This window comes from Brachypodium distachyon, chromosome 2, assembly GCF_000005505.3.
Source record: "Brachypodium distachyon strain Bd21 chromosome 2, Brachypodium_distachyon_v3.0, whole genome shotgun sequence".
In the NCBI taxonomy this organism is placed as follows: Eukaryota; Viridiplantae; Streptophyta; class Magnoliopsida; order Poales; family Poaceae; genus Brachypodium; species Brachypodium distachyon.
Genome location: NC_016132.3, coordinates 545,921 through 571,716, shown reverse-complemented (window position 1 = coordinate 571,716; position 25,796 = coordinate 545,921). Strand labels below are relative to the sequence as shown.

Genomic DNA, 25,796 nt, shown 5'->3' with positions numbered 1-25,796 from the left:
CCAGCGTGGGCCGTTATAGGGCTAAGCTGGGCTTATTTATTTATCTTACTTTATTGCTATGGCATATGAGCTGGAGGATATCTCAGGGTGGGCCTTGGCCCATTCAGTCCATCTCTAGCTACGCCACTTTGATCATGGGAATTGTGTGGTGGCACGTCTAGCTCCAACCCTCTAATTTTTCACTCACAGAAAAAAAAAGAAAAAAGAAGAAGCTTCAATCCTCTCGGAGATTGACCCGAGTGGATGTTGGTATGGCATAAGATGGGAGTGTTTGCATGTGGCGTTAAACTGTCAGTGAATATTCAACAACATCATATTGAGACAAGATATACGACATGTCCTCGACAGTGGCAGATCTAGAATTTGTATCATGTGGGTGCAGTGGATGCAAATAACACACTCATTATCCAATTTATGGACTTGAAAAGCACATGAAACTTGAAGAATTGTAAAAGATTGTCAAATGATGATATTATGTATGCGGTCCAGACTAGCTCTCTGATATTGTTCCGCATTTGGTCGGTCATGAAGTTTAGAGTAGAGTTATATATTATGATCGCATGTCTTGTATGGCAGCTTCATGACAAGGCGACACATGGTAATTAAGGTTCCCTCGCCTATTGAAGCTTCGTACGTCGATATTATGATGGCATGTCTTCCGTGGAACTATGCAGCAGAGAGTCTTTTCCTACTTTTCCTACATGGGAGTGCGCCCCTTGGACGTCGGTACAACGTACTCCGGCTAACTCCTCTGCCTGCCTGGCTGGGTTGCAATCACAACTGGCGACTCGTGCCAATAAGGTTTAGGGTTTAGGACCGACCGAGCGTTGGGATCCCTCGAAATGAACTCCCGAAGATCGTGATCAGCTTATACCAAACAAGATCAGTCGTCCATAAAAGAAGATCACAGATCTTTCAGCAATTTTTTCTAGGGTTACTTGAGGACTAGACTTTGTTGAGTCGATCTTACCCATGGACGGCAGCTAGCTAGCAAAAAATTAGTGTAGCCTTTTTTTCTTTTTCTTTGAGGAATTATTGTAACCATTGTTCGTTCGTGGGTAATAAAGTTCACCTTAAAGACTAGAAGCTGTCAAAAAAAGGTTCACCTTAAAGAAGCTGTCAAAAAAAAAAGAAAGGTTCGCCTTAAAGAAAAAACAGCCACGCCGACACGATAACCAAGTGTGAGAGACACGGAGCTAGGCTAGGCGGTGCATGGCATGGCGTCGTGGCGAGGTAGTAATTAAATTCACTGCAGTTTCTGGCTCTCTCGTTCGCATTCTCCCCGCTCCGCATTTCCACTTGGCCGCCCCGCCGTCTTCCTCTCCGGCACCACCCACCATCGCCTCCCCCCTCTCCATCGATCGGACGAATCTACCACCGATCCGGGCTCTGGAGCTGCCGATCTCGACGATCTCTCTCGCGGGAGCGGCGGAAGAGAGAGGAGGATGACGGACACGACGGACGACATCGCGGAGGGGATATCGTTCCAGGCGTTCGAGGACGACTGCCGCCTCCTCGGCAGCCTCCTCCACGACGTCCTCCTCCGCGAGCTCGGCCCCCACTTCATCAAGCTCTTCGAGCGCAACCGCATCCTCGCCCAGGTATCCGGCCCTCGCATCTCGACCGATCGATCAAATGCCGCGCCCGTCCCCGCCGCACGCATCCCCTTGTTTATCTGCGATTATACGTATATGTTGTGTGAATTTTGATCGGAACTGAAATTTATGTTTGGATTTGGGCGATCGGGCAGAGCGCCGTGACGATGCGCGCGGCGGGGATGGAGGAGACGGCGGCGGTGGTGGAGCGGCAGCTGGAGGCGGAGCTGTCCGCCACCTCGCTCGAGGACTCGCTCTGCCTCGCCCGCGCCTTCTCCCACTACCTCAACCTCATGGGCATCGCCGAGACGTACCACAGGTACATTATATTGATCATTACGTGGCTAGCTGCACCTGCACCACCGACATGCCTTCTTAATTTGTTTCCTGTTGCAGAATTTTTCAAATGTGGTAGATAGAACCTGCACAGAAACACATGTCTGATGGAGTGTTGAGCTTTTTATTACAGAAGCACACATTCCTCTTCGGAGATTAAAGAACTGGACTTGTAGGGCCTGCTTGGGATGGATGTATTTTGAATTGGGGGCTGGTATTTAGTTTTAGAACACCCATTCCAAGCAGGCTCCTAGTGTTTTTAATATAGTTTTGTGTTTGCTAACCACATATATGCCGCGTGTAGCGGATTGGCTTCACATGCATGTTGCATAGTCATCGTGTAGTTTGTAATTCAGTAAATGGTATTTTTATTCCCTCTTTAATCATATGATCCAACATCTATACACTATTTGGCACCCAAACATTGATAGTGAAAGGTCCAGTTTAATGCTGTACTGGTCGTTATGATGCATAGAACAAATATTTTATCTTCTCTATACAGGGTTCGTAAATCACGTAGTGAAGTGCACCTATCAAAATCATGCGATGATATATTTGACAAGTTGATTCAAGGTGGTGTTCCTCCAGAAGAACTCTATAAGACTGTCTGCAAACAGGTATTTTTTTCCTGTAGAAAATGAGGCCCGCATTTTGTCGGTATGCATGATCATGGTTAGCTGATACTATATTTGATTTCTATCTCTCGCTGTGCAGGGGGTTGGAATTGTTCTGACAGCGCATCCAACTCAAATAAATCGGCGAACTTTGCAATACAAGCACCTTAGAGTAGCTGTGAGTTAATATCTATGATGATGTTACTATGATCTTACTATTTGTTCGGTTTCAGTTACTGATGAAACTGCGCTGCAGCACCTTTTGGAGTTTAATGAACGCCCTGATCTTAGCCAAGAGGATAGAGATACGCTCATAGAAGACCTGGTATACTTCAGGGGTTTTACATTGTTCGATACCCCACTTTTTTTTATCTGTTGTTAATTAAATAACTATGATTATGCAGGCTAGGGAAATCACAGCATTATGGCAGACCGATGAGCTGAGACGCCATAAACCGACACCAGTTGACGAAGCTAGGGCTGGTAAGCAATTAAGCATTCTGGCTGCTTGTTCAACAATGATTTCTACTATATATACATTACTTCGCATTATTTTGCCCTCTCTTGTAGGCCTTCATATCGTGGAGCAATCCCTCTGGAAAGCGATACCACAATATCTTCGCCGTGTTAGCAATGCTCTGAAGAAGGTTGGAATACGGTTACTATTATTTGATGAGTTCAACCTCTGTTTAACTCCCTACAAGAAAGTCTAACCCTTTCCTTTAATACCTTGCATATAGCATACTGGCAAGCCGCTTCCATTAACCTGCACACCAATCAAATTTGGTTCATGGATGGGGGGTGATCGAGACGGGAATCCTAATGTTACAGCAAAAGTAAGGTTATAGCTGGCTTGGTGATGCAATGATGCTTATTTAATAGTTTCGTTTGTGTTAGTCTTTACGCAATCAGATGATAGGATCATTTGTCATTTGTCTGCGCCGCAGGTGACTAGGGATGTTTCCTTGTTGTCCCGGTGGATGGCAATCGACCTGTACATCCGGGAATTAGATAGTCTCAGCTTTGAGCTATCCATCAAGAGATGCAGTGAAAAGCTTGCAAGCTTAGCTAAAGAAATATTGCTCAAAGGTAAGGTTCATGGTTCATCCACATAATTTATCTATCTTAAAGCCTTGACTAGAAGCTGGTGTGTTGCCACCAATGGTGGCACTGTTGGAAATGCCTAGTTAGCAAGAACACATCTCCACGGCGTAAAAATAATCTTGAGTATCTCTTACACTAACTTCATCCGTAGTTCACTTATTTAAGAAAAATGTTGATAATTCGAGTGGACTCCTCAGAGCCAGCATCCGAAGACAAGAAGACCGGTACCTGGACCCAAACAGGACCACAGAACAGTGTAAAAGATCAGCATAACTTGCCACTGCCTGCACAGCTTCCTTCTGGTGCTGATCTCCCATCATGTACAGGTAGATTCTTTGTTGAGCTCTAAATTTATGTGATGCATCATACAAGCATCTCACTCAAGTTCCCAATTTTGGCTTTTGTAATAGACTGGCTTACACAAGCAATAGATGTTGAATTGGTGATGCTTTCGTAAAAAAACAGAGACATGTCAATCAGTTAGGTTAACTCGAAATTTCCTGATTCGCTATAATAATTACTGTTTGAAATAAACATAATTAACTTTAAACTGTAAGTATGCACAAAACTATATACCTTCTCCGACGTGCACATTTGCGATGCCATTTTGGAAATGATGTTGTTGTCCTTACAACCAAGGCAAAACATGGGTTGGCAATTCCTGGAGTAACTAATACTTCCTCCGTCCATTTATGCTAGGTTTTTAGTTTTAACACAGATACTAGCGAGCTGAAAACAGCTGGTGTGCTACGTTGTGAAATTCCTCTTCTACCCTAATTAAACCCCTGCTAGCCATTGCGTTGCGTCTTTTCTCTGTGTATCTTCATACGGACAGCATGCTAGCTTTTTCGTCTCCTAATTCGCTTGCTCCCACGTCACCTCGGGAGGCTGCAAGCCCAATCACGGTTCAATTAGACATGTACAATAGTCGATAAGACTGCCTTGTCTTATACGTTCCACGTTATTTAAAGAGGACAATAAAACATGTTTATACAATAGGTTATCTCTTAGTGTCCTATCTTGCAATTAATGTTTAAGTGAATAAAATTGATAAAGTAAATGTGAAAAAGGTGAAAGTGACTCATCCTTCTTGTGAAGAGATCATCTCTTAGTTAATAGAATGCTCAAACCTTTTTTTCACTCCCCCCCTCTTCCACATCAACAATCAACCTATGTGCAGGCCCTGTTAAGAGAAGACTGACGTCATCCCATTGTACACGGCCTTAGCGTTGCATGCAACCCTTGGCTTAATCACACAGGCTGCAGTCAGGATAGGAAAGCATTTAATGCAGGCATGCTAGCGCGGGCGACAGGAATGGAGCCAATGATGGGCAAGGGTATTTTCGGGAGGAGCATGGCAAAAAGTTTTGGGCGCCTCTATAAGAGGACTGCGGGCAGAAAATAAAAAACCCACGAAAACAAGACGGAGGGAGTAAGCTGCATCATTACCTGCTGCTCCTCAACCAGGACTTAGCAAAGCGTTAAGTATTTGAGATGTTTATTATATATTTACGTCTGAAAAGATTTAATGCTTTATATAGAACATCGTTGGAATGCCAATTATCATATACTATATATGAAATAGTTCAATCGATTTATAATTAAAACTTTAGAAGGCCTTGCGTAACGAGGATTTAACATTCTGTATAATCTGCTGCGTCTGTAATAAACACTGGAGTTTCTTGGTGCACGATCTCTGTTATTTTGCAGTGGCATTTTAGTAGGACATGATGCCTTCAACTAGTTTTCTAACCTCGAGGACCTACCTGATGCAGAATGCAATGATTGTGAAGCTCAAATCAGAATGGTAAAACTTCCATGGAATCAGAAGCGCCAGGTTTGAACTATTAGACTATTGTGGTATCTTGTAAAATATGTCAACACTTTTCATACGAAGCTCATTAGACAATTCAGTTTTGAATTTAAAATGTTAATATTCTGGTACAATATACTCATAGCATGTTTGTTGGCAACTATTATTGTGAAATGTTGTGAAAAGGCGCCATACAAATTATGGCCCCACGTAGATTCGATAATATCAAGTTAGGTTATATGGAACCTGACCAGTACGATAACAAAAAATGAACTCTTAGCAAATGTGTTTTTTTTCGTTTCGCAAGCAATAAAGGAAAAGACCCTGCTCAGTTGGATGGTGGGGTAGTTAATGTGCAATACCTCTAGCCAGGTTCAAGTCCTCTTTTACTTGAATTCAGGGTGGCTTTCTTTCTAAGTAAAAAGCATGCCTAGTTCCTCCTAGGTATTCTCTCTTTAATCAAGTATTTAGGAACGGAGGGAGTACTTATTTTGTTCTTGTCCATCAATCTTTTGTTTGTGTTTTCCAGGGTATTCAAATTCCAGCAGAAAGAAGTGATGACAGTCCATTGCATTCTCCTAGTCGTCACTCCGTGTCAGGATCATCACAAATAGGTCGAACTCCTAGTGGTGGTCAACTAAGGAAAATGCTGTTCACAGAATCAAAGATTGGCCGGACAAGCTTCCGGAAGCTTCTAGAGCCAAGCCTATCCGATAGACCAGGAATTACTCCATACAGGGTTGTCCTTGGTAACGTGAAAGAAAAGGTTAGAAGCAAATTTCTTGTTTATTAAACAAACATATGGATTGGTACTTTTTAATTGTAAAGTTGTTCATATTCGTCAGGATTAAATTCACCTTACTAAGGAAAATAGCAACGATAGAGAGTAGAACTTGGTAGGTTGCTACGTGGTAGAGTGATGCTTATCCCATCGCTTCCTTTATTCTCTCCTCTCAACTCTTAAATATTTCTTTCTATCTCTAATGTTGCTAACCAAAATATAAGCCTGAACTAGAAACAGAACATACAATTTGAATCTGGAGAATCTGGAATTCTGAATCAAATTTGACAATATATTTTACATAATTAAACGTTTTTGGTTGATTATTCTTATTGTACAAATTGTTATCAGATGGCGAAGACACGAAGACGACTTGAGCTTCTGCTCGAGGATCTACCATGTGATTATGATCCTGCAGAATATTGTGAAACAGCGGATCAACTTTTAGAGCCTTTGATCTTGTGCTACAAATCACTGGTTAGTCTTCATTAATAACTATGGCTGGCAGAATATTGGGTTAGTCATTTGATGGCTTGAGTGCCGTACTAGATAGCCGCTACTTATATGGGCATGAGGGCGTCAATGCTAGAAAAAACACAAGCATTCTTAGCATTCTTCCATATCCTGCCACTGAACACTTTTTCTGCATAAACACTGATTGGACATGAGAATAACCCTCAATATTGTATGCAATTAATTTTGTAGAAAAAGAGTACAAATTATCACTGCATCAATTAAGAATGTTCAAATAACATGATGAACACCCTTCAATTATTTTGTGAAGCAATCATGTGGATCTAGCATTCTTGCCGATGGCCGGTTAGCAGATCTGATACGACGGGTTGCAACGTTTGGTATGGTTTTAATGAAGCTCGACGTGCGCCAGGTATACAATGATTACTGCTGCTGCTTGTGATTTCTCAGATCTAAATTTCCCAAATGCTCCAAAAGGCTTAGGTAAAGTTCAGTGATGAATAGAACCACATATTCATTTCTGCAGGAATCGGGCCGGCACACAGAAGCACTTGATGCTGTCACGTCTTACTTGGATCTTGGTGTTTATAGTGAGTGGGATGAAGAAAAGAAGCTGGAGTTCTTGACTAGAGAGCTAAAAGGGAAGCGTCCTCTAGTCCCCCCATACATACAGGTAATTTCTTGATTGTATAAATCAACTTCAAATCCTAGTGTTACAGTGTTACTTGATTTGTTACATGGGAGATAGAAATATTGAATCGTACTATCTTTAAGTAAAAAGATGTATTATGGAGTCGGGATAAGATGCTAGTTTGTGAGTTGCCCTGAGCTAGAAATACTTAAGGTATTATTATGAATTCACAGACGCCATTTGGTTTCGATCTCATTATTCTTGAATGTGGAATTTTGTTTCAGAATACTAATAAGCTGGTTTGTACTATATAGTAGGCCTTTGCCTCTTACATGGAGTTACCACTGCCAAAATCTATAGTGGCTCAGCTTAGCTATTGCCAACATGGCTACTGCTCTGTTAGGCTGTTAGCTGAGGTTGTAAAATGCCATTGATTTGTGCAGCGGTTGGTGGGTACCGACATCATTTTTAACATTCTTGGCTCCGTCAACTTTCATTGAACTGTAGAGTAGAAGTATTTTCTTTTCAATGGAATGTATAGGCAGTGGGCTGGCTAGTGGTTGAAAGCTTGATACACAAGAATATCTTGGCGGCAGTTTTATGACTACGTATTTTGTAGAAGAGGAGCTGGAACAGAAGTTATGCTGTGCTTGATGTTCTGTAGAACATCTTGGTGGAAGTTTTATGATTACGTACTTTTTTAGAAGATTTACATCTGTGTTTTGTGTCCTGTCTTTTAGGTTGCTGCTGATGTGCAAGAAGTTCTTGACACCTTCCGCGTCACTGCAGAACTAGGGAGCGACTCGCTTGGAGCATATGTGATTTCAATGGCCTCTAATGTATGAAAAGACAACAGTTCTATAATATCATGAACTAATGAATATAGCATTCAACTGTTCATTCTCTGCACTTAGAGTTCTGACCTGCACTTAACTCATTAACACTTATATGCCTGATCATAAACTTTACTTGGGTAGCACAAATTTTTGGTTTGCAAGTGTTCAATTATGCTACATGCCTTTAGCACTAGCTACTTTTTTAAAATTAAACAGCTTGTTTTCCTTGCAGGCCAGTGATGTCCTCGCGGTTGAGTTGTTGCAGAAAGACGCAAGACTAACAGTTAGTGGGGACCTGGGAAGGCCATGTCCTGGTGGAACGTAAGTATGATTATTACATTTACGCACAAATTTCACCGTAGATTTCTTGTCATCTTCAATATACAGCTCTATGATCAGACCAACTGATGAACCTTAAAGCATCTATGACAATTGGTAAGTTGGATAAAACTAGTGTCTGGTCATTGTTGGACAGGCTAAGGGTTGTTCCCCTGTTCGAGACGGTGAAAGATCTGCGAGAAGCCGGGTCAGCAATCAGGAAGCTGCTAGCTATCGACTGGTACAGGGAGCATATCATCAAGAACCATAACGGGCACCAAGAGGTCGTGGAATTCTGTGAGATCTGAATCCTCATCTCTGCCAAGTTATCTGAAACTAGAGAATCTGTCCACCGTGTGTTGCAGGTCATGGTGGGCTACTCCGATTCAGGCAAAGACGCCGGCCGTTTCACCGCAGCGTGGGAGCTCTACAAGGCTCAGGAAGACGTCGTCGCGGCTTGCAACGAGTTCGGGATCAAGGTCACGCTCTTCCACGGCCGTGGCGGCAGCATCGGCCGCGGGGGCGGGCCGACATACCTCGCCATTCAGTCACAGCCTCCCGGTTCAGTAATGGTAAGAGATCTGTCAAAAGAACCTTTGTAGCATTGATCCTAGAACAGAATCAGCTTATTTCTGAAATGGAATGGAATGCAGGGGACTCTTCGGTCGACGGAGCAAGGCGAGATGGTGCAGGCCAAGTTCGGGCTGCCGCAGACGGCGGTGCGTCAGCTGGAGATATACACCACGGCTGTCCTGCTGGCGACGATGCGTCCCCCGCATCCACCACGTGACCCCAACTGGCGCAACGTCATGGAGGAGATCTCCCGTGTCAGCTGCGCACACTACCGGCGCACGGTGTACGAAGACCCGGACTTCATCACCTACTTCCAGGAGGCGACTCCGCAGGCGGAGCTCGGGTTCCTCAACATCGGCAGCCGCCCCGCCAAGCGCAGGTCGTCGGCTCCGCTGGGCATCGAGAACCTCCGGGCCATCCCGTGGGTGTTCGCCTGGACGCAGACGCGGATGGTGCTCCCGGCGTGGCTGGGCGTCGGCGCCGGGCTCCAGGACGCACGCGACAGGGGCCTCACCCAGGAGCTCAAGGACATGTACAACGAGTGGCCCTTCTTCCAGTCCACCTTGGACCTGATCGAGATGGTGGTGGCCAAGGCGGACCCGCACATGGCCAAGCACTACGACGACGCCCTGGTGGCGGCGCCGGAGCGACGGGCGCTGGGCGAGGAGCTGCGGCGGATGCTGGTGCGCACGGAGAACTGCGTGCTGGCTGTCAGCGGGCACAGCAAGCTCTCGGCCAACAACCGGAGCCTGAGGAGGCTGATCGAGAGCAGGCTGCCGTACCTCAACCCCATGAACATGCTGCAGGTGGAGGTGCTCCGGCGGCTGCGCCGGGACGACGACAACCGCAAGCTCCGCGACGCGCTGCTCATCACCATCAACGGCATCGCCGCTGGGATGCGCAACACCGGCTGACCCTTTCTTCTTTCTTGTTCTTTCCTTTCTGCCGTTTGTGGAATCTCCTAGATTCCAATCCAAACCCACCTTACTCGTTTGTGTTCTTTTCTTTTGGCGGGAAGTTGAACTAGCCTGTAGGATTTCAGAAGAACAAAGTCTGTGTCTTCACATTCTCTGTCTCGTGCTTTATAATTTAGCCCAGTCCTCTTTGGCCCATTCTCGTATTGGCCCGGCTGGACCCTGCTGCATCAACCATTGCCTGCAGGAGCAGGACATGTCTCCAATAATCTGAAAGGCCCATTCAGTTCAAAAATAACAACAATCTAGAAGATCCATTGTACAGTATTTAGGATTAGTTTTAAAAATCCTAAGAAGATTAGCTCCCGTCTCATATTGTTGCATCATATTACGCCATCACGCCCCAAACTGTCTAATTTTCTCATATATTTTTTGCTTCTAGATGCTGCTCTCTATCAATACCAAAATCATGTATGGTCAGGTAACCTGTCGTCAGACGCATAACATGAAACAGGTCTCTATCCGTACTGACTACTGCTTTGCAAGAACCTGAGGCATACAGATTTGATGGTTAGGTCAGTGTGGACATTAGCTGTTCTTCGATTAATTTGCATGCATGGAAAGCGAAAGACGCTGGAATTAGGCCCCTCACACTCACACATCAGTGTCACATGAGACTTGTTTAATTAGTGAAGCCAGCCAGGGGTCAACCGAAAATACGTACACATGCAGCGACGGTGTGATCCAAGTGACACAAGCACATGCAACATGAGCTGATCAGCTGGCACTAATATTTTTTTGGCGCCGGTGGTGTTAAGCTGGAATTAGTCCCATGCATGCATTGCCCATAGCCCCTTTTATATTTAAGGAACTGTACGTACAGTATAAGTATAATTAACCAATCAATAATTGAGCTGTCAAAAAATAAAGTTTGCGGGTTTAATTAATTAGTCATTTGCACTATGTTCGTCAAAGATATAAATCAATATCGCTCTTCTGTGACTTTGCGGTTTAATTATGAGTAAATTGTATTGGCAAGCCGTCTCTAATAACGAACTTACTATTACTCTTTTGTTTGTTTGTTATTAGAGATCTCTTGTTACTATGCGGCAGTTGATTCTTCACTGTTAATTTAAGCTAGCAAGAGACAAAATATTGTAGTGGTATACGTTATGCATCACACACTGCCCCATGCCCCATGTTCATACTTCCCCGTCACATATGAAGTGATTTTCTATTGTATGTATCTAGACAGGTATAAATGCATACATATTTGATAAATTTGAGTCGTTTGATATGATATCGGAGGGAGTATAAGATTTCGATAGAATATACTACCTGATCTCCTAACCACTATCACTGTTAATTTAACCAGCCAGAGTCAAAGTGGTTCAAATCGACTAGTTATGGCGACGAGCTAAGTTTGTCAGGACCGATTATCTATTCAGTCTACTCTGCAAGAGAAAGGACTCGACACTGTATATTGGGTCAACTTTAAGAAACGTCAACAGATTATATATATTCGTGCTACAGTGTTTTACAGAGATGTTTAACTTTGAACGATTCAACGCGCTGATCGACCGACAAAGCATTTGAAACAGCTCACAATTATTTAGTGGTCCGAACTCCATAGTAGGACTCTAGTTGTGAAATGTACTAAGTAAACCTTGACCGTATATCACAATGAGGAAATTTATTAACCGTGGTATAACAATTACTGAATTTTTTACGCAAATTAGATGAAGATACCCTTGTATTGCTTCGAAGGAAAAAAAACAAATAAATCCATCCTTATATATGGGCCGAAGTAAAAAAAAAATAGATACGGGCTGAGAAAATGTTTATTGCCTTGTCAGACATAGTTTTCGTGAGAACTCACGTTGTCAACATTGTAGTTCCACACGTACGCGTCCGCCTCGAGCTGAACATCCGACTTACATGAAGCTATTTAAAAGCATTTGGGGTCAAATATTTCAAAAGCAAATGGGAACCCATTCCAGGGTCCAGGCCCATCCATGATCATGGAGCCATGTGCACACATCTATTCTTCCCAGCTAAAATCCAAACAAACTTATGCTTTTGGATAGTGAATTGTACCGCGTGCTAGTGGTAGATAAGGAGAAGCAGTACTGAGATGCATGATCGACCATCCTAAATAAACAAACAAATAAACAAACAGTGCTGCTTCCTTGAACCAGAGTAAATAAATAGTAACCTGTCTCTTAAATAGTGTTAGTAAGATAGCACTGTGCAACATTCACCTACTAACACTTTTTTTTTAATTTCCTCTTGTTTCATTACTCGTACATGTATTTAGGTGAATTTACATATCAGTACCCGTAGTTGATTCGAGTCGAAGCTGTTGGTCGTCTTGCTTGCTTCTCCGTCTCACAGTTGTTCATCTTGCACGAATTTCTGCTAATCATTTTGTAACACGGCATGCCAACTTGCAAGCCTTTTATTGAGGTGAGTAGACGATTGGAATCTATTAACCGTAAGATAAGGAATTGGCATCTGATTTAGAAATAAATAGCCCAACGCCCAAACAATTCATTCATATAAAATTTGAATTAAAGCCAGATGTTTCTCAAAAAGAAAAACTCCCTCCGTCAGGGAGTATAAAATTTGAATTCCTACAGAACATAAAAGATCTTGAATTGATGGGTCCATAAGTGTCATACTACTCTGTCACTAAATTTAGTCTAAAACACTGTCACTATTGCTTTTACTAGCGGTATTTTCTTTCGAGGTAATTTAAGACCAAGAGAAGACAGTAACGTTTGAAAGTAGAAACCGCGTGGAATTAAGCGCCCGTATTAACAGAAACAGCAAGGGCCCAAGCACAAAATGCGTGCTAGTCTTTTTCCAACCCCGCATGGCAACTGGCGAGCATTGAAAGGATGCTCTTTTTCTCTCTCTTGCTCTGTCTGCCACCCCAGTAGACTGTGGACGAGTGGAAGTCCATTTGAGAGGTTTCTACCGAGCCCAGGATCACGGGTTCACGGGGGAGGAGGAAGGGAAGGCGAATTTTGGTTCAAGAATTTACCAGGATCATACGGAAGGAAGTGGGATAAACAAGTGTGTGTGAGAGAGAGAGCTAGGCTCCCCTGCACTTCTTCACTTTGCTGGCTGGGCTTTCTCTTCTGTGGTTGTTTTTGGGGCTGCTGTTACCTTTGGATCGCCTTGAATGCCACCGCCGCCGCTTACTGCTGGATCTGAGATTCTGCGAGAGAGAGAGGCGCCACCGCGTGGGAAGATAAAGCGAGAAGGTTCTCGTCTCCGCTGCTTGGTTTGTTGGTTGGTTCCTGCTTCGATCTTCGGCAATTTCCTTTCTTTTGCGGAATTCTGTGAAATCTTTGAGAAGGTGAGGGATCTTGGCTCGGTTTCTGCAGGAAAGGTTTATTGGGATTTGATTTTTTGCCCTCCTGGTTGTCGGTGGTGTTGAGGAGAGCTGCTGGAGCTGTTCTTGCTGATTTGAGCGAGAAGATTCTCTTCCGGTTCTCGAGGTGAGATTTCTTGGCGTTTCACCTGTGCGTGTGTTCTTGGGAGGAGAAGGGAAAGGAGGAGAATTTCGCTTGGTTTCTGCGCGAATCTGCGGAATTTTGGGCCGGATTTTGTTGATGAACTTGGTGGATGGAACGATTCCTTCCATTTCCAAGAAGATTTTTGCAGCAATAGCAGCAGCAGCAGCAGCTCTGGTACTACCGTGGTAGGCTCCAATGGCGTCCTCGCCTTCGGCAGCCGTCGCGCCCACCGGAACTCCATCGCCCGCCGCCGCCACCACGCCAGCATCCCCTGCCCCGGTGAAGCTGCCCAATGCCACCCCGGCAGACCCGCCGGCGTCCCCTCCCGCTGCCGCAGCCGTGCCACCCCCACAGCCCACTTCCCCACCGCCCCCCACTCCGACACCACCTCCGGCCACCGTGCCGCCACCGCCGGTTGTCGTTGCCTCTCCACCACCCACCCCATCAGCCGCATTGCCACCACCCTCGCCACCTACTGCAGTGCCGCCACCACCTGCAGGTGCTGCCCCTCCGAAGCCGTCGCCTCTACGCCCCCCTGCAGCCGCATCGCCGCCTCCATCCCAGAGCAATTTGCCGCCTCCTAACCCGCCAGATAGCTCAACCACGCCACCAGTAGCTCAATCACCTCCACCGCCGCATCGGAGATCGCCAAGACCGCCTACGACTGAGCCACAGGCACCACCACCTTCTGCAAGTGTCATCACACCTCCCACCAGTCCCTCCCCAGCCTCTGGAGATCCTATCATGCCTAATTCCACTAGCACCTCGCCGCCAACGCCGTCTGCACCAGGTTCTGCCCCCTCAGATACAGCAGATAAGCCAACCACCCAGCCAACATTTGGAATTTCAAATCCAGCTCCGAACAAGCCATGGAGTCCATCTGTACAGGACAGTAGCCCCTCGCCCAGCGGCGATGGAGTGTCTTATGGTGCAAAGGTGGGAATCGGTGTGGTCGTGGCTATTCTTGTGCTTAGCTTGGTAGGAGCTGCATTTTGGTACAAGAAGAAACGAAGGAGAATGACTGGTTACCATGCTGGGTTTGTGATGCCTTCACCTTCACCTTCCTCCTCTCCACAAGTGCTACTAGGTAATTTGATAAACTGCACTTGCTGCACATGTTTAAACTACCCTTTTAGTATATTCCTGGGAAATAAGCTGATCATTCAAACCCACTTTTATTCAGGTCATTCAGAGAAAACTAAAACTAACCACACTGCTGGGAGTCACGACTTCAAAGATGCAATGTCAGAATACAGCATGGGCAACTGTCGGTTCTTCACTTACGAGGAATTGCACAAGATCACAAATGGTTTCTCAGCTCAAAACCTGCTAGGAGAGGGTGGTTTTGGATCTGTGTACAAGGGTTGCTTGGCCGAAGGAAGACTGGTTGCCATTAAGAAATTGAAAGATGGCAGTGGGCAGGGGGAGCGTGAGTTCCAGGCTGAGGTGGAGATCATCAGTCGTGTGCATCATCGCCACCTAGTTTCTCTTGTAGGGTATTGCATCTCGGGTGACCAGAGATTACTAGTCTATGATTTTGTGCCTAATGACACACTGGACTACCATCTCCATGGTATGGCGCTAACCTTTGGTGTTGGCACAAGAACATTTGAATTGTTCTGAGTTCTGACTGAATAGTTGGTTATTGATCTGCCACTGTAGGACGCGGAGTACCGGTTTTGGAATGGTCGGCGAGGGTAAAAATTTCTGCTGGATCGGCTCGAGGGATAGCATATCTTCATGAAGATTGTAATGCTTATTCTTATTCAGTTACTTTTACCACTGATTATTTGCACTTGCTTTGGTCTCATTATTTGCTTTGTTCCTTGGCAGGTCATCCTCGAATAATCCACCGTGATATAAAGTCCTCTAATATATTGGTGGACAATAACTTTGAGGCACAGGTCAAATGCTATCTACATAATTTGAGAAACCCACTATAATATGATTGTTGTTATTGAATTGGATACTGTTCATATATTAGGTTGCTGATTTTGGTCTTGCCAGACTAGCCATGGATTTTGCCACACATGTAACTACACGGGTGATGGGGACTTTTGGGTAAGTGAAAAAAAATACCTGTACAATATAATAGTTCACATTCGTGTATACTCTGACAATTGTTTCTTATTTAGATACATGGCTCCAGAGTATGCATCGAGTGGCAAGTTGACTGAGAAATCCGATGTTTTCTCTTTTGGAGTTGTTCTCTTAGAGCTCATTACTGGAAGAAAACCTGTTGATGCATCAAATCCATTGGGTGATGAGAGCCTTGTTGAATGGGTAAGCTTAATTAATAAAAATAAGGCTTGATTATGCTTAATGTGGATTTTACCCATCGAAACAATGGAAGACCACTCGCAGGATAGCTTTGATTCATTTACCAGTAACTCAATCTTGATGTGAAAAATCTACTACATTATCAGTTTATTCATCATCGACAATGTGATGTTCATATCTTCAGCTCTATTTTTTATCGTGATTTTTCATAAATGTAATGTGCATAATCAGCCAGTGGTGGAAAAATGCACTAATATACCATGTGGAGCAGCCAACTGAGAACATCTTCCGATATACTCCTGTTGTAAATTGGTTGAAAAGATAGATCTTTTATAAGTTGTAACTTCCGTAGGTAGTTACCAACATTTTCTGACATCATAGCTATCTGCAGGCCAGGCCATTGCTCACAGAAGCCCTTGGGACTGGCAACGTTGGGGAGTTGTTGGACCCCAGGCTGGATAACAACTTCAATGAGGTCGAAATGTTCCGTATGATTGAAGCCGCAGCAGCTTGCATCCGACACTCGGCGTCCAGGAGACCCCGGATGAGCCAGGTATGAGGATGTCGATGATATCTCATTACTTCTGATTAAAGCAGCAGTTGAACATTTTACCACCCGTGTCGTCAGGTGGTGCGAGCTCTTGATAACTTAGCGGATGTTGATCTAACCAACGGTGTCCAGCCAGGCAAGAGCGAGATGTTCAACGCTCCTGACACAGCAGAGATCAGGCTGTTTCAGCGGATGGCGTTTGGCAGCCAAGATTTTACGACCGATTTCACCCAATCCAGCTGGAACAGTCATCAGAGTAGAGATGTTGATGCCTCTGCCCTGAGGCACTCGCAATCATAGTGTAATTAGCTAGGGTATTGCTGTCTTGGGTTCATTTCATGCTATTCTTTTGAGTGGATCATTCATTTTCGCTTCTTTTCTTTTTGTTTTCTGTCTATCAATGTATATCGTGTGCCGAGGTGTACCGGACTCTAGAAGTCTAGATGAACTGAATCTTACTAACTCTTGGAAGGGGAATTCTGTGTTCGCTAGTGAATCGCTTCTATCCTGTTTCTTTGGAATCCTGGGGAAAATGCTTTCTAAGCTAGATTCTAGAGATGACAAGGACATAGAATTATGCTGGGACGGCGTTATCTGCACCAGCGTTGGGATTGTGCCCTGCACATGAGAGAACATGGGAAAAAGAATATATCTGTGATCTCCACTCAATTTGGCTTCCTTTTCTCTTCCCAGGAAAAGCAAAAGCTATCTATAAAGGTTCCTGCTGTGTAAACTTGTACGGTGGTTCGTGCATTAGTGTCACTGGATTTAATACCTATTATTTGGATTCACCATGATCAACATGCAGATGTTAAGGTCAAACGTGGTGGCTCATTTTTCTGTCATTTTGATAATACTACAGATGAAATAGACAATCAAGTCCCAAATGCATTAACTTCTGAACCATCGCACATATTTTATTTTTCTCGTCAAGAATTTTACAGGAGTAGAATGAAGTGACCAGAAGAAAAGACGAGGGGACACCCAGAAATGGAGGTCATATCTGATATTCTGATGTGCTTTACTTTACAGATGGGTTGCCAAATTTGACCCCAAAGAAGACCCTCATGTGCCATGTTGGTCCATGGGATAGAACTGGATGACATGACGCCACTAACACCACCTACTAACCATGTGCACCAGTTTAGGAGAGAATGCTAGGAGAGCAACTTGGGAGAAGAGGTCACTGCTGACAAATATGACACGGTATGGTCATCCAAGGTCTTCAGTATTAAGAGATTATTTTTGTAATTTATCTCGATAAGATCAGAGGGGGTTCTCTTATAAACTTTTTTTATGTCCTAATGCAGAATTAGCATGCCATGTTCCTCCACAGAAAGGGAAGATGAGAGAGGCCAGAGGCGTGTCAAAGGTTGCCCCTAGAAATCTGCCATGATGATAGTTACACGTATGCTTTCTTAGTTGAATCACAGTGCCTTGCCCCCTCCAAATTGCAAGACCCATGCATTCTCTGCAAGGGTTCAGTTACACGTATGCTTTCTTGTAGTGTGAGTTGAATCATTTTAGGGAGTTGGCTTGCCTTATCTGGAGTGTGGGGGGACTCATAATCATCATTTGCACTTTCCCCTGTTGCGTTTACAAGTGACTTTATCTGATAAAAAAAAGTTGACGATGACATGCGTATAGCACAGCCACAATCATAAGGCACAGCAATCTAAATTAGTTATAGCCTGCAAATCTTGTCCAATGGAGAAGAACTATACCAAAAGTCAACAATATCTATAGGGAGACGACGGTACAATTCACTACCCGTTGCAACTTCCAGTTCCATGGTAATTTCTTCTGAGGATTCCGTTAAAAAAATCTTCTGACGATTTAACAGGGACGAGGAGACAGTTACATGCTTATTTCTGAAGATTTGTTAGGGATCAAGAGTAAGCGAATTATTCCTCTGACCATCTGTTATGCAATTTCTGTACAAGGTATGAGACCGGACCTTGTGCGGGAATCACACAGTCATCTTATTTTACATTTTTTATCGTACCATATTTGACCTATACACCATCGATAAATCCCCCTAGAGAGTTTACAGAAGACACAAGGACAGCATATTTTACAGCTCAGCTTTTGCTAACTGGGTCATGCCAACTTCACAACGAGGAACGGATATACGATGAAGGTTGCCTGCACCATGAAGTCAGATTCGCTAAGGAAGTAGCTCAGAAAACAAAAGGTGGCTATTACATTCGCACTCAATGAAATAAGTTGTAGTAGTCACAGATTGAAAATGGAACAGTTTTTTATTTTATGATATGGTGATGTACATAATGAAAATTAAGAAGTAAAAGAGGCGCGCTAAAGATTCCATTTGCTAATGATTGTTTTGTAAGGCACCCTTGGCAGGCAACTTCATCCAGATCATCAGGATGGCAAAGACCTGAATATTCTCTTATGGAAGGAAAATCTGAAGAACACATGAGGAACTTACATGGACTCTAATACGAGGGCTGAAGCACCACCACCGCCATTGCAAACTCCGGCAACCCCAAATTTTGCATGTTTCTGTCTAAGAATCTGCGCAAGCAAAAAGAAATAGGAGTTCAACAAAGGGACAGGTCACATCAGTTTGCATGTGGAAGTCTTCAAGGTGGTGCGTTAAAAAACAAGTGCAGCAAAAAGTAAAATAACTCCAACCGCAATCTTTAGACTACATTACAGATAATTGCGCGCAACTATACAGAAGGAAGAACATCAAGCTCAAGATATTCAATTAAAAGCTATTTTCTCTAAGTTAGTCTTACAGATTAAGTTCTAGAGTACTCTGGTGCAAGGCGAGGTAAGAGAAATAGGCTATAACAAAGAAATGGTCACTGTGATACCCTACACTTCTTTAAAATAATTCTAATGAAATATAAATGGGGGATAAACCAAAACTGCAACAGAAAATTAGTGATATCTGTGTATTATAATAGGCTATGGCATGGAAGCATACCCCGAGCAATGTGACAATAATTCGTGCACCACTGCAACCGATAGGATGACCCAGAGAAACAGCGCCACCACTTGCATTTAGCTTTCCCTGAAATAGTGAAATCTATATTAATATTGCTGAAATTATTTAGGACTACCTATTTGCTAAAGTATATAATCTAACAAGAATTTAGTGACTCACGGGAGGGATGTCAAGAAGCCTCTGATTTGCTACCGCGACAACCTGAACATCCAGAACTATATAGTTAAGTCTTGCCTCATTGTTCAGGTCTGACTACTATCGAAACTAAGGCCAAGAACATACCGAGAAAGCCTCATTTATCTCATAATAGTCTATTTGTGAAGTTTGGAGACCAGAATTTGATATAGCCTTTGGAATAGCAAGAGCCGGAGTTGTCGTAAACAGCTCAGGTGCCTGTACTTTTTTTAGGAGTTAATACAACACTCACTGTAATGCGCAATAACAAGAAAGTATAAATGAAAGATAATCGAGAATGAACATGCCTACAGCAATATACATCGAAGGAAAAAGGATATGACAGGTACAGCTTTGAGAAACAGAAGAGGACAATAATTATGGTAACGGTCTTCACTAAGAAGAAAAATGGGTCGAGATCTCACACACCATTTGTTTCACAAACAATGATCAATGACAAGGCATGCCAAATTTACCTGAGCAGCATCAGCATACCCTCTGATCCTTGCAATAACTTGAAGGCCAAGGTTCTTAGCTTTCTCCCCACTAACTAGCACAACTGCAGCAGCACCATCGCTGCACATTGGAAAATAAGAATAGCACTACAGTTATAGATCAATTAAACATTGTTTTGAATAATTTATCTTAACCATGGAGAAATCCCAAAGTTCAAGCTTTGAAATAATCTAGTTTCAGTACGCTCGTCAGCAGGGACGGAGCTTCCTTATAGGCACCGGTGACACTTGACAGCAGTATTTATAGAAGATGAACCCATTACAAGAGAGGTGACCCCATAGCCTTTTTTTTTCTGGCTTCGTCCCTGCTCGTTAGATAAGCCAGAACAGACCCTTGATTTTTTTCTACTGAAGACATACGACATTGTCTGTTGCATACAGCATACAGAAGGTAGTCTACTAGCATGGTCATAGACAAATAAAGCTACAATCCTACACATGCAGTATCATAAATCTGAACGAAATTGTTAAGGTTAGAAGTATTATATACAGGCACGTCAACACAAAGCTCGATATCTACTACTCCCTCCGGTCCATATTAATTGTCTCAAATTTGCCCAAATATGGATGTATCTATCCCTAAAAAGTGTCTAGATACATGTAATATTTCGACTATTAATATGGATCAGAGGGAGTAGCTTAGATGCAAATTCTTTATTCAACAGTATGATATCATGCTGGAGTGTAGCTGCACATTAACTACTCTGTAAGGTTTCCATCTAAGGAACTATCTAATAAAGATAGTATCATAGTAAACAACTCAGAAGAGTATGAATAAACCTTATACTAGAAGAATTGCCAGCAGTTACAGAGCCATTCTTCTTAAAAGCCGGCCCAAGTTTCCTGAGCTTCGCTGGATCAAACTGTGCACATAGATCATCAGCATGTAAAAACAGGATGGTCGCTATTACAACAACTTAACAAAAATTATGTACTTAAGTTGTGCTTTTGTTATTCTTTTATAATAACACAAAATACTACTGAATCGGTACAAGTCAAATCAAACCCTGTTAGTTTTCAATAAAAATCAATGCATGCCTAATACAGAGATGTCATTGAAGAAACTCTCTTCTGTTAGAGACATCAAGAAATTCACTAGATTGTGGGACTACCTTTGCAAGACTCTCATCCTTGTCAACAACAACCGGTGGTCTCCCTCTACCCGAAGGAACTTCAACCTGGCAACAAGAAATGTTCCAAATTGTTGGCCAACATGTCAACATTTTGTACAGAAGAAGGGTTTTTGATCTATCAAAGTCATGCACATACCGGAGTAATTTCCCAATCAAACATGCCGCTGTCTCGAGCTGCTATTCCACGTTCATTGCTTTGGATGGCATAAGCATCCTAGACAAAGAGCAAATTGTTTATTCTAGATAACCATATGTGCAGTCCTAACTGTATAGAACGTTTGAACTTCATAAAAACCGGAAATACTAGCAACCTGCTCCTCCCTTGTAATCGAGTGTTGGTCTGCACACAGCTCACCACACATCCCCATCGCGAAATCGTTATACACATCCCACAATCCATCCTTAAGCATCCCGTCGATCAGGACATCATGTCCAAACCGCGATCCTCGCCTGCATTTTATCTCCACAGGTCATTACAAGCAAAGCTACAGGAGAGGATGCAGGCTTCACTGAAAAGCTACACCGTCACATAAAAAAAGAAGAAGCTATGAACCTTGATTCTGCCAAATATTTGGGGGCATTGGACATGCTCTCCATGCCACCGGCGACCACGACATCGTTGATGCCCAACTGAATCGACTGGGCCGCAAGCATGATGGCTGCGAGGCAAGTTAACACAACCTTGTAAGCAGCAGTGACAAGTAATGACCATAGAGTATGAAGCCATTATTGCAGGGGTAACAGGATGAATCAACGTACCCTTCATCCCCGAGGAGCAAACTTTGTTGATGGTGGTGCAGGGGACAGTGTTGGGCAAGCCGGCGCCGAGAGCGGCCTGCCTGGCCGGCGCCTGGCCCAGGTTGGCGCTGAGGACGTTGCCCATGAACACCTCCTGCACCAGCGCAGGATCGACGCTCGCCCTCCTGAGAGCACCTAAATTCGGTAACACAAGAGAGCAACAGCAGCACTCCATGAGTAATCAATCGGATCTCACGCACGCTTCCCAACTACCAAAATACGGCAGCTTAATTAGTGGAGAGGGAGCAGTCGGGGGAAACGTTTACCCTGGATGGCGACGGAGCCGAGCTTGGTGGCGGGGAGGGAGGAGAGCGAGCCGAGCAGGGCGCCGATGGGCGTCCGCGCGACGCCGACGACGCACACGTCCCGGGGGTTCAGGCCCTCGTGGCCACCGGAGGTGCTCGGCGGCGCCATGGAGTGGCTGTGGGTTTGCTTCGCTCCCTCTGTACTGGGGATCGCCGGCGGTGGGTGGGTGGCCGGAGGGAGACGGATTTGCCTTGGATTTGGGGGACTGAGTTGGAGAGACGGAGACGGCAGAGACGGTCTGATCGAACAAGAAGACCATGCCGTTCTGTTACGGGACAACAAACAACCGAATTAATGCCGTTCTGGGCTTCGATTCTGCCAGATGAGAATTAAATGGGCCGGGCCTTATGTTTATAGACGGCCTACCGATTTGCGGGCCTTTGACTCTAGCCCAACTGGGCCTAGTTTAAAGTCTCTCGTGGCGTGGGTGCAATTTCTCTCTCTCGCTCGAGAAAAAAGAAAAAAAAACTTCTCTCTCTTCGAAAGAAGAAAAAAAAAAGGAAGGTGCAACAGGTCAACAAGACAACAACTGTTGTCTCTGGTAAATGGTAATTGTTCATGACTGCTCTGTTATGACATACGGACTTGTCAAGGTAATTATCGTTGAGCGTTGTTTAAAAGAGAGGTAAATTTAAGTCGCACATGCATTAGCTTGCTAGTATAATTAGGTGGTACACGTTTGGTAAAAAAAAATACTCACTCCGTTCTACAAGGATTAACACGGTTTTGAACTAGACCTAATTTAAATTCGTGTCAATCTTTATGAAACAGAGGGAGTAATTAAGTGGTACACGTGTCCGGCTATGCTCCAAAACGGATTACGTGGCCTACGAAAGATCATAGGGATGCATAGCTAACAATCCAATTAACAAGTGTGACCAAGCTAAGCTAGACCAACTAATCATCATCGTGACATAATCTTCCATGGTCGATCTAACCCGTAGTAGAAACCTAGCTTAATCAGCCACGCTTCCCATGCATAATGCATTGATTCTCTCCTGGTGGTCGCAACATACCATCCCCATCTACCAGTACTACAGAACATCGAATTGGTCAAATGCATCATGGCAAAAAGAAAACTCAAATGAGTAATTAATTACCACAAGAACATCCCAGGAACATTTTTTGTTTGGTTTCGTGCTTGCTGGTTCATGTTTCCGTGCAGATCAAGCGAGAGAGACGCGTCACCCTGTGCCCCCTCTTCTCACCAAACTACGAGACCTAATGGCCAAATGTGAGCTGGGAAACGCCTTCCATGCGTGCCACAAGTTAAACCAACCAAATGCGTGTAACAAAACACATATTTCCCTCTCTGTTTAGACCAACTTTTAGCCAGCCAACAGCGAGGACGCCCAATCGTAAAACGCAAGGAACACGGCTAGCTTAGGCTTAGCTAGCGGCTGTTGGCATCGTGTCACTATCCACGTCACCAGACCACTGATCCGTCGGCTAGCATATCATGGAGAGATCTGCTGCTGCTACAGCAACCGGTCGAACACCTAATCTGCTAATTCGGCCACAGAAATTTAAATCGACTGCATGGGTACGTTTCGATCAATGATTTCTTTGAAAAAGACCGTGCATGTAATATGGAGTAAATATATTTCACAATTGCCAGCTGCCTGCTTTGAAAAAGGCCATATAAACTGACTCTGTTTTTTGCATTCCAGCTGGAGCGATAGAAAAAAAAACACGGGACATTTTTTCTGGGCGAAGGAAATAAATTATTCATGTGTCTTTGATTTCAAAAAAGGAAAAAACAATAATACTACAGTGCTTGCAAGGAAACGGAAAAGAAAGGAGTGCAAGCGATCTGCAGAGCTAGGTAGCCAGCCACCGGGGTACTCTGTTCGTTGCCGCGTCGCCTTTCCCGCCGTCGCATCGCCGGCACCAACTCTGGAAGCTCCCTTGGCTCCCAAGCTATGAGCCAACCACGCCACGCATGCCCATGCCCATGCACTCTCTCTCGCTTATATACACGCTCCATCGTCTCCTCCAGATCCGGCACACAGCAGCAAAGCTAGAGACGAACGACGTCCAGCTAAGCTACCATGGAGCTCCAGCTTCTTCCGCGGCAATGGCTCGGCGTGCTTGCGCTCCTGGCCGCCGCCTTCGTCCTCGCCGCCCACCTCGACAGCGCCGCCGCACAGCCCGCCGCCGCGCCGACGCCGCCCGTAATAGTCCCGCCGCTCCCAACGGCGCCCGCCCAATCCCCTCCGGCGCCCGCCACCCCAATCGCGCCCGCCAAACCGCCCCCAATCGCGCCCATCAAGCCGCCGCCCGCCATCGCGCCCGTGACGCCACCACCGGTGGTCGCTCCCCCGCCGGTCACCCCGCCGCCCGTGTCCGCTCCCCCGCCAGTGACGCCTCCCCCCGTGGCGACGCCGCCGCCGGTCGAAGCTCCGGCCGTGCTGCCCCCGGCCGCGGCCGCGCCGCCCCTGCCGCCGGTGGCCGCCCCGGCCGAGGCGCCGGCCGTGGTGCCCCCCGCGAAGGCGCCGTCCAAGAGCAAGAACAAGCACAAGAGGAGGAGCGGGACGAAGAAGAAGGCCCCCGCCCCGGCGCCCGAGCCGCTCAGCCCGCCGGCGCCCGTCGCGCCCGAGCCCGCCTCCGTCGAGGACGCCTCCGGCCCCGCGCCCTCCGCCAACGACCTCGTAATTCATTAATCTCAAACCCCTTTACACTGATTAACTTGTTGAAAATGGAAGAAGATCAGCTGATGATGGTAAACTGATTATGTTGATTCGTTGTTGTCGTCGTCGTTCTTGTTGTTGATGCAGAGCGGGAGCAGCCGGCAGCTGGGCCAATGGGGGAACGTCGTCCTGAAGACCGCCATGGCCGCGCTTCTGCTGTCACTGGCATGGTGAAATTGAACGGCGAATCTGAAGCTCGGCCGGAGAGATCCATCCATCCATCCATTTTTATGAATGTAATCGTCTCGTGATAGATTCAATCAACCCCTTCTGGTGATATAGTAGGAGATTGCCATTGCATTCGCGGCTTGTAATAATAATATAAACTGGATTGATTTTTGACGAGTTTTTGACTGCTTCTTCTGAATCAAACTACCGGCCCTGTTTTTCTGTCAGCAAGACAGCGGAATCAAATGGCGCCGTATCTTTGCCGCCCTCAAGTCGCCTCTGCATTAGTATGTTGTTCGTGGAATCTGAATTCAGGGTTCTAGGGAGGCAAATTAGTAGGGAAATTGCGATTACCGGAGATAATCACTGAAATGAAAAAGAGTGTCGATCTAATCGCGGCGATCAAAGACGTGGGATATATCCCGTGCGATGGAAGAATCTGATTTCTTGGCCCATCAGTTTTTTCTTTCCCTTTTTTTTAGGATTTCTCCTTACGTCTAATCGACCCATTCCTTTCCTGACGCGGAGCAAAAACATTTTCTCTATCTCTGCTCTGTGTCTGTACTTTTATTTTGAAAATCCAGCTACGAAATTTCCATGTTCGTAGATTAAAACTGGCAACAAACAAACCAATGGAAACAAAGTTTCTAGGCAGTTACCATTGCCAAATTCTTGCATGGCAAAAGTTGTACAGA

The 25,796-nt window shown here is 44.9% G+C and overlaps 4 protein-coding genes across 5 annotated transcripts; 3 read left to right on the top strand and 1 right to left on the bottom strand.

Annotated features, from left to right (window-relative positions):
* Nucleotides 1-1,311: 1,311 nt before the first annotated feature.
* LOC100843249 (phosphoenolpyruvate carboxylase 4) lies at nt 1,312-10,162 on the top strand. The gene is made up of 20 exons (XM_010232046.2): nt 1,312-1,601; nt 1,751-1,914; nt 2,434-2,548; nt 2,646-2,723; nt 2,802-2,870; nt 2,950-3,028; nt 3,116-3,192; nt 3,286-3,381; nt 3,493-3,634; nt 3,847-3,975; nt 5,425-5,486; nt 5,992-6,228; nt 6,595-6,720; nt 7,028-7,129; nt 7,244-7,390; nt 8,089-8,187; nt 8,417-8,505; nt 8,660-8,786; nt 8,868-9,074; nt 9,156-10,162. The coding sequence occupies exons 1-20, from the start codon at nt 1,446-1,448 to the stop codon at nt 9,987-9,989; spliced, it is 3,135 nt and encodes a 1,044-aa protein (XP_010230348.1). The 5' UTR covers nt 1,312-1,445; the 3' UTR covers nt 9,990-10,162.
* A 2,718-nt stretch (nt 10,163-12,880) lies between these two features.
* LOC100829583 (proline-rich receptor-like protein kinase PERK9) lies at nt 12,881-16,839 on the top strand. Of its 2 annotated transcripts, XM_010232045.3 has the most exons (9): nt 12,881-13,286; nt 13,382-14,600; nt 14,697-15,086; nt 15,176-15,262; nt 15,347-15,417; nt 15,498-15,574; nt 15,649-15,796; nt 16,185-16,346; nt 16,422-16,839. In XM_010232045.3, the coding sequence occupies exons 2-9, from the start codon at nt 13,709-13,711 to the stop codon at nt 16,641-16,643; spliced, it is 2,049 nt and encodes a 682-aa protein (XP_010230347.1). In that variant the 5' UTR covers nt 12,881-13,286; nt 13,382-13,708; the 3' UTR covers nt 16,644-16,839. The 2 variants fall into 2 exon arrangements, with proteins under 2 accessions (XP_010230347.1, XP_003565837.1); XM_003565789.4 differs by having other exon boundaries at nt 12,881-14,600.
* Nucleotides 16,840-18,178: 1,339 nt separating this feature from the next.
* On the bottom strand, nt 18,179-22,505 carry LOC100836749 (acetyl-CoA acetyltransferase, cytosolic 1). The gene is made up of 13 exons (XM_003565737.3): nt 22,204-22,505; nt 21,899-22,072; nt 21,693-21,798; nt 21,451-21,589; nt 21,276-21,353; nt 21,119-21,184; nt 20,787-20,869; nt 19,968-20,067; nt 19,600-19,710; nt 19,477-19,518; nt 19,297-19,383; nt 18,793-18,878; nt 18,179-18,488 (listed from the first exon to the last, which is right to left on the bottom strand). The coding sequence occupies exons 1-13, from the start codon at nt 22,349-22,351 to the stop codon at nt 18,455-18,457; spliced, it is 1,254 nt and encodes a 417-aa protein (XP_003565785.1). The 5' UTR covers nt 22,352-22,505; the 3' UTR covers nt 18,179-18,454.
* Nucleotides 22,506-24,091: 1,586 nt separating this feature from the next.
* LOC100834483 (classical arabinogalactan protein 9) lies at nt 24,092-25,291 on the top strand. Its single transcript, XM_003565189.4, has 2 exons — nt 24,092-24,894; nt 25,021-25,291. The coding sequence occupies exons 1-2, from the start codon at nt 24,295-24,297 to the stop codon at nt 25,105-25,107; spliced, it is 687 nt and encodes a 228-aa protein (XP_003565237.1). The 5' UTR covers nt 24,092-24,294; the 3' UTR covers nt 25,108-25,291.
* Nucleotides 25,292-25,796: the final 505 nt, after the last annotated feature.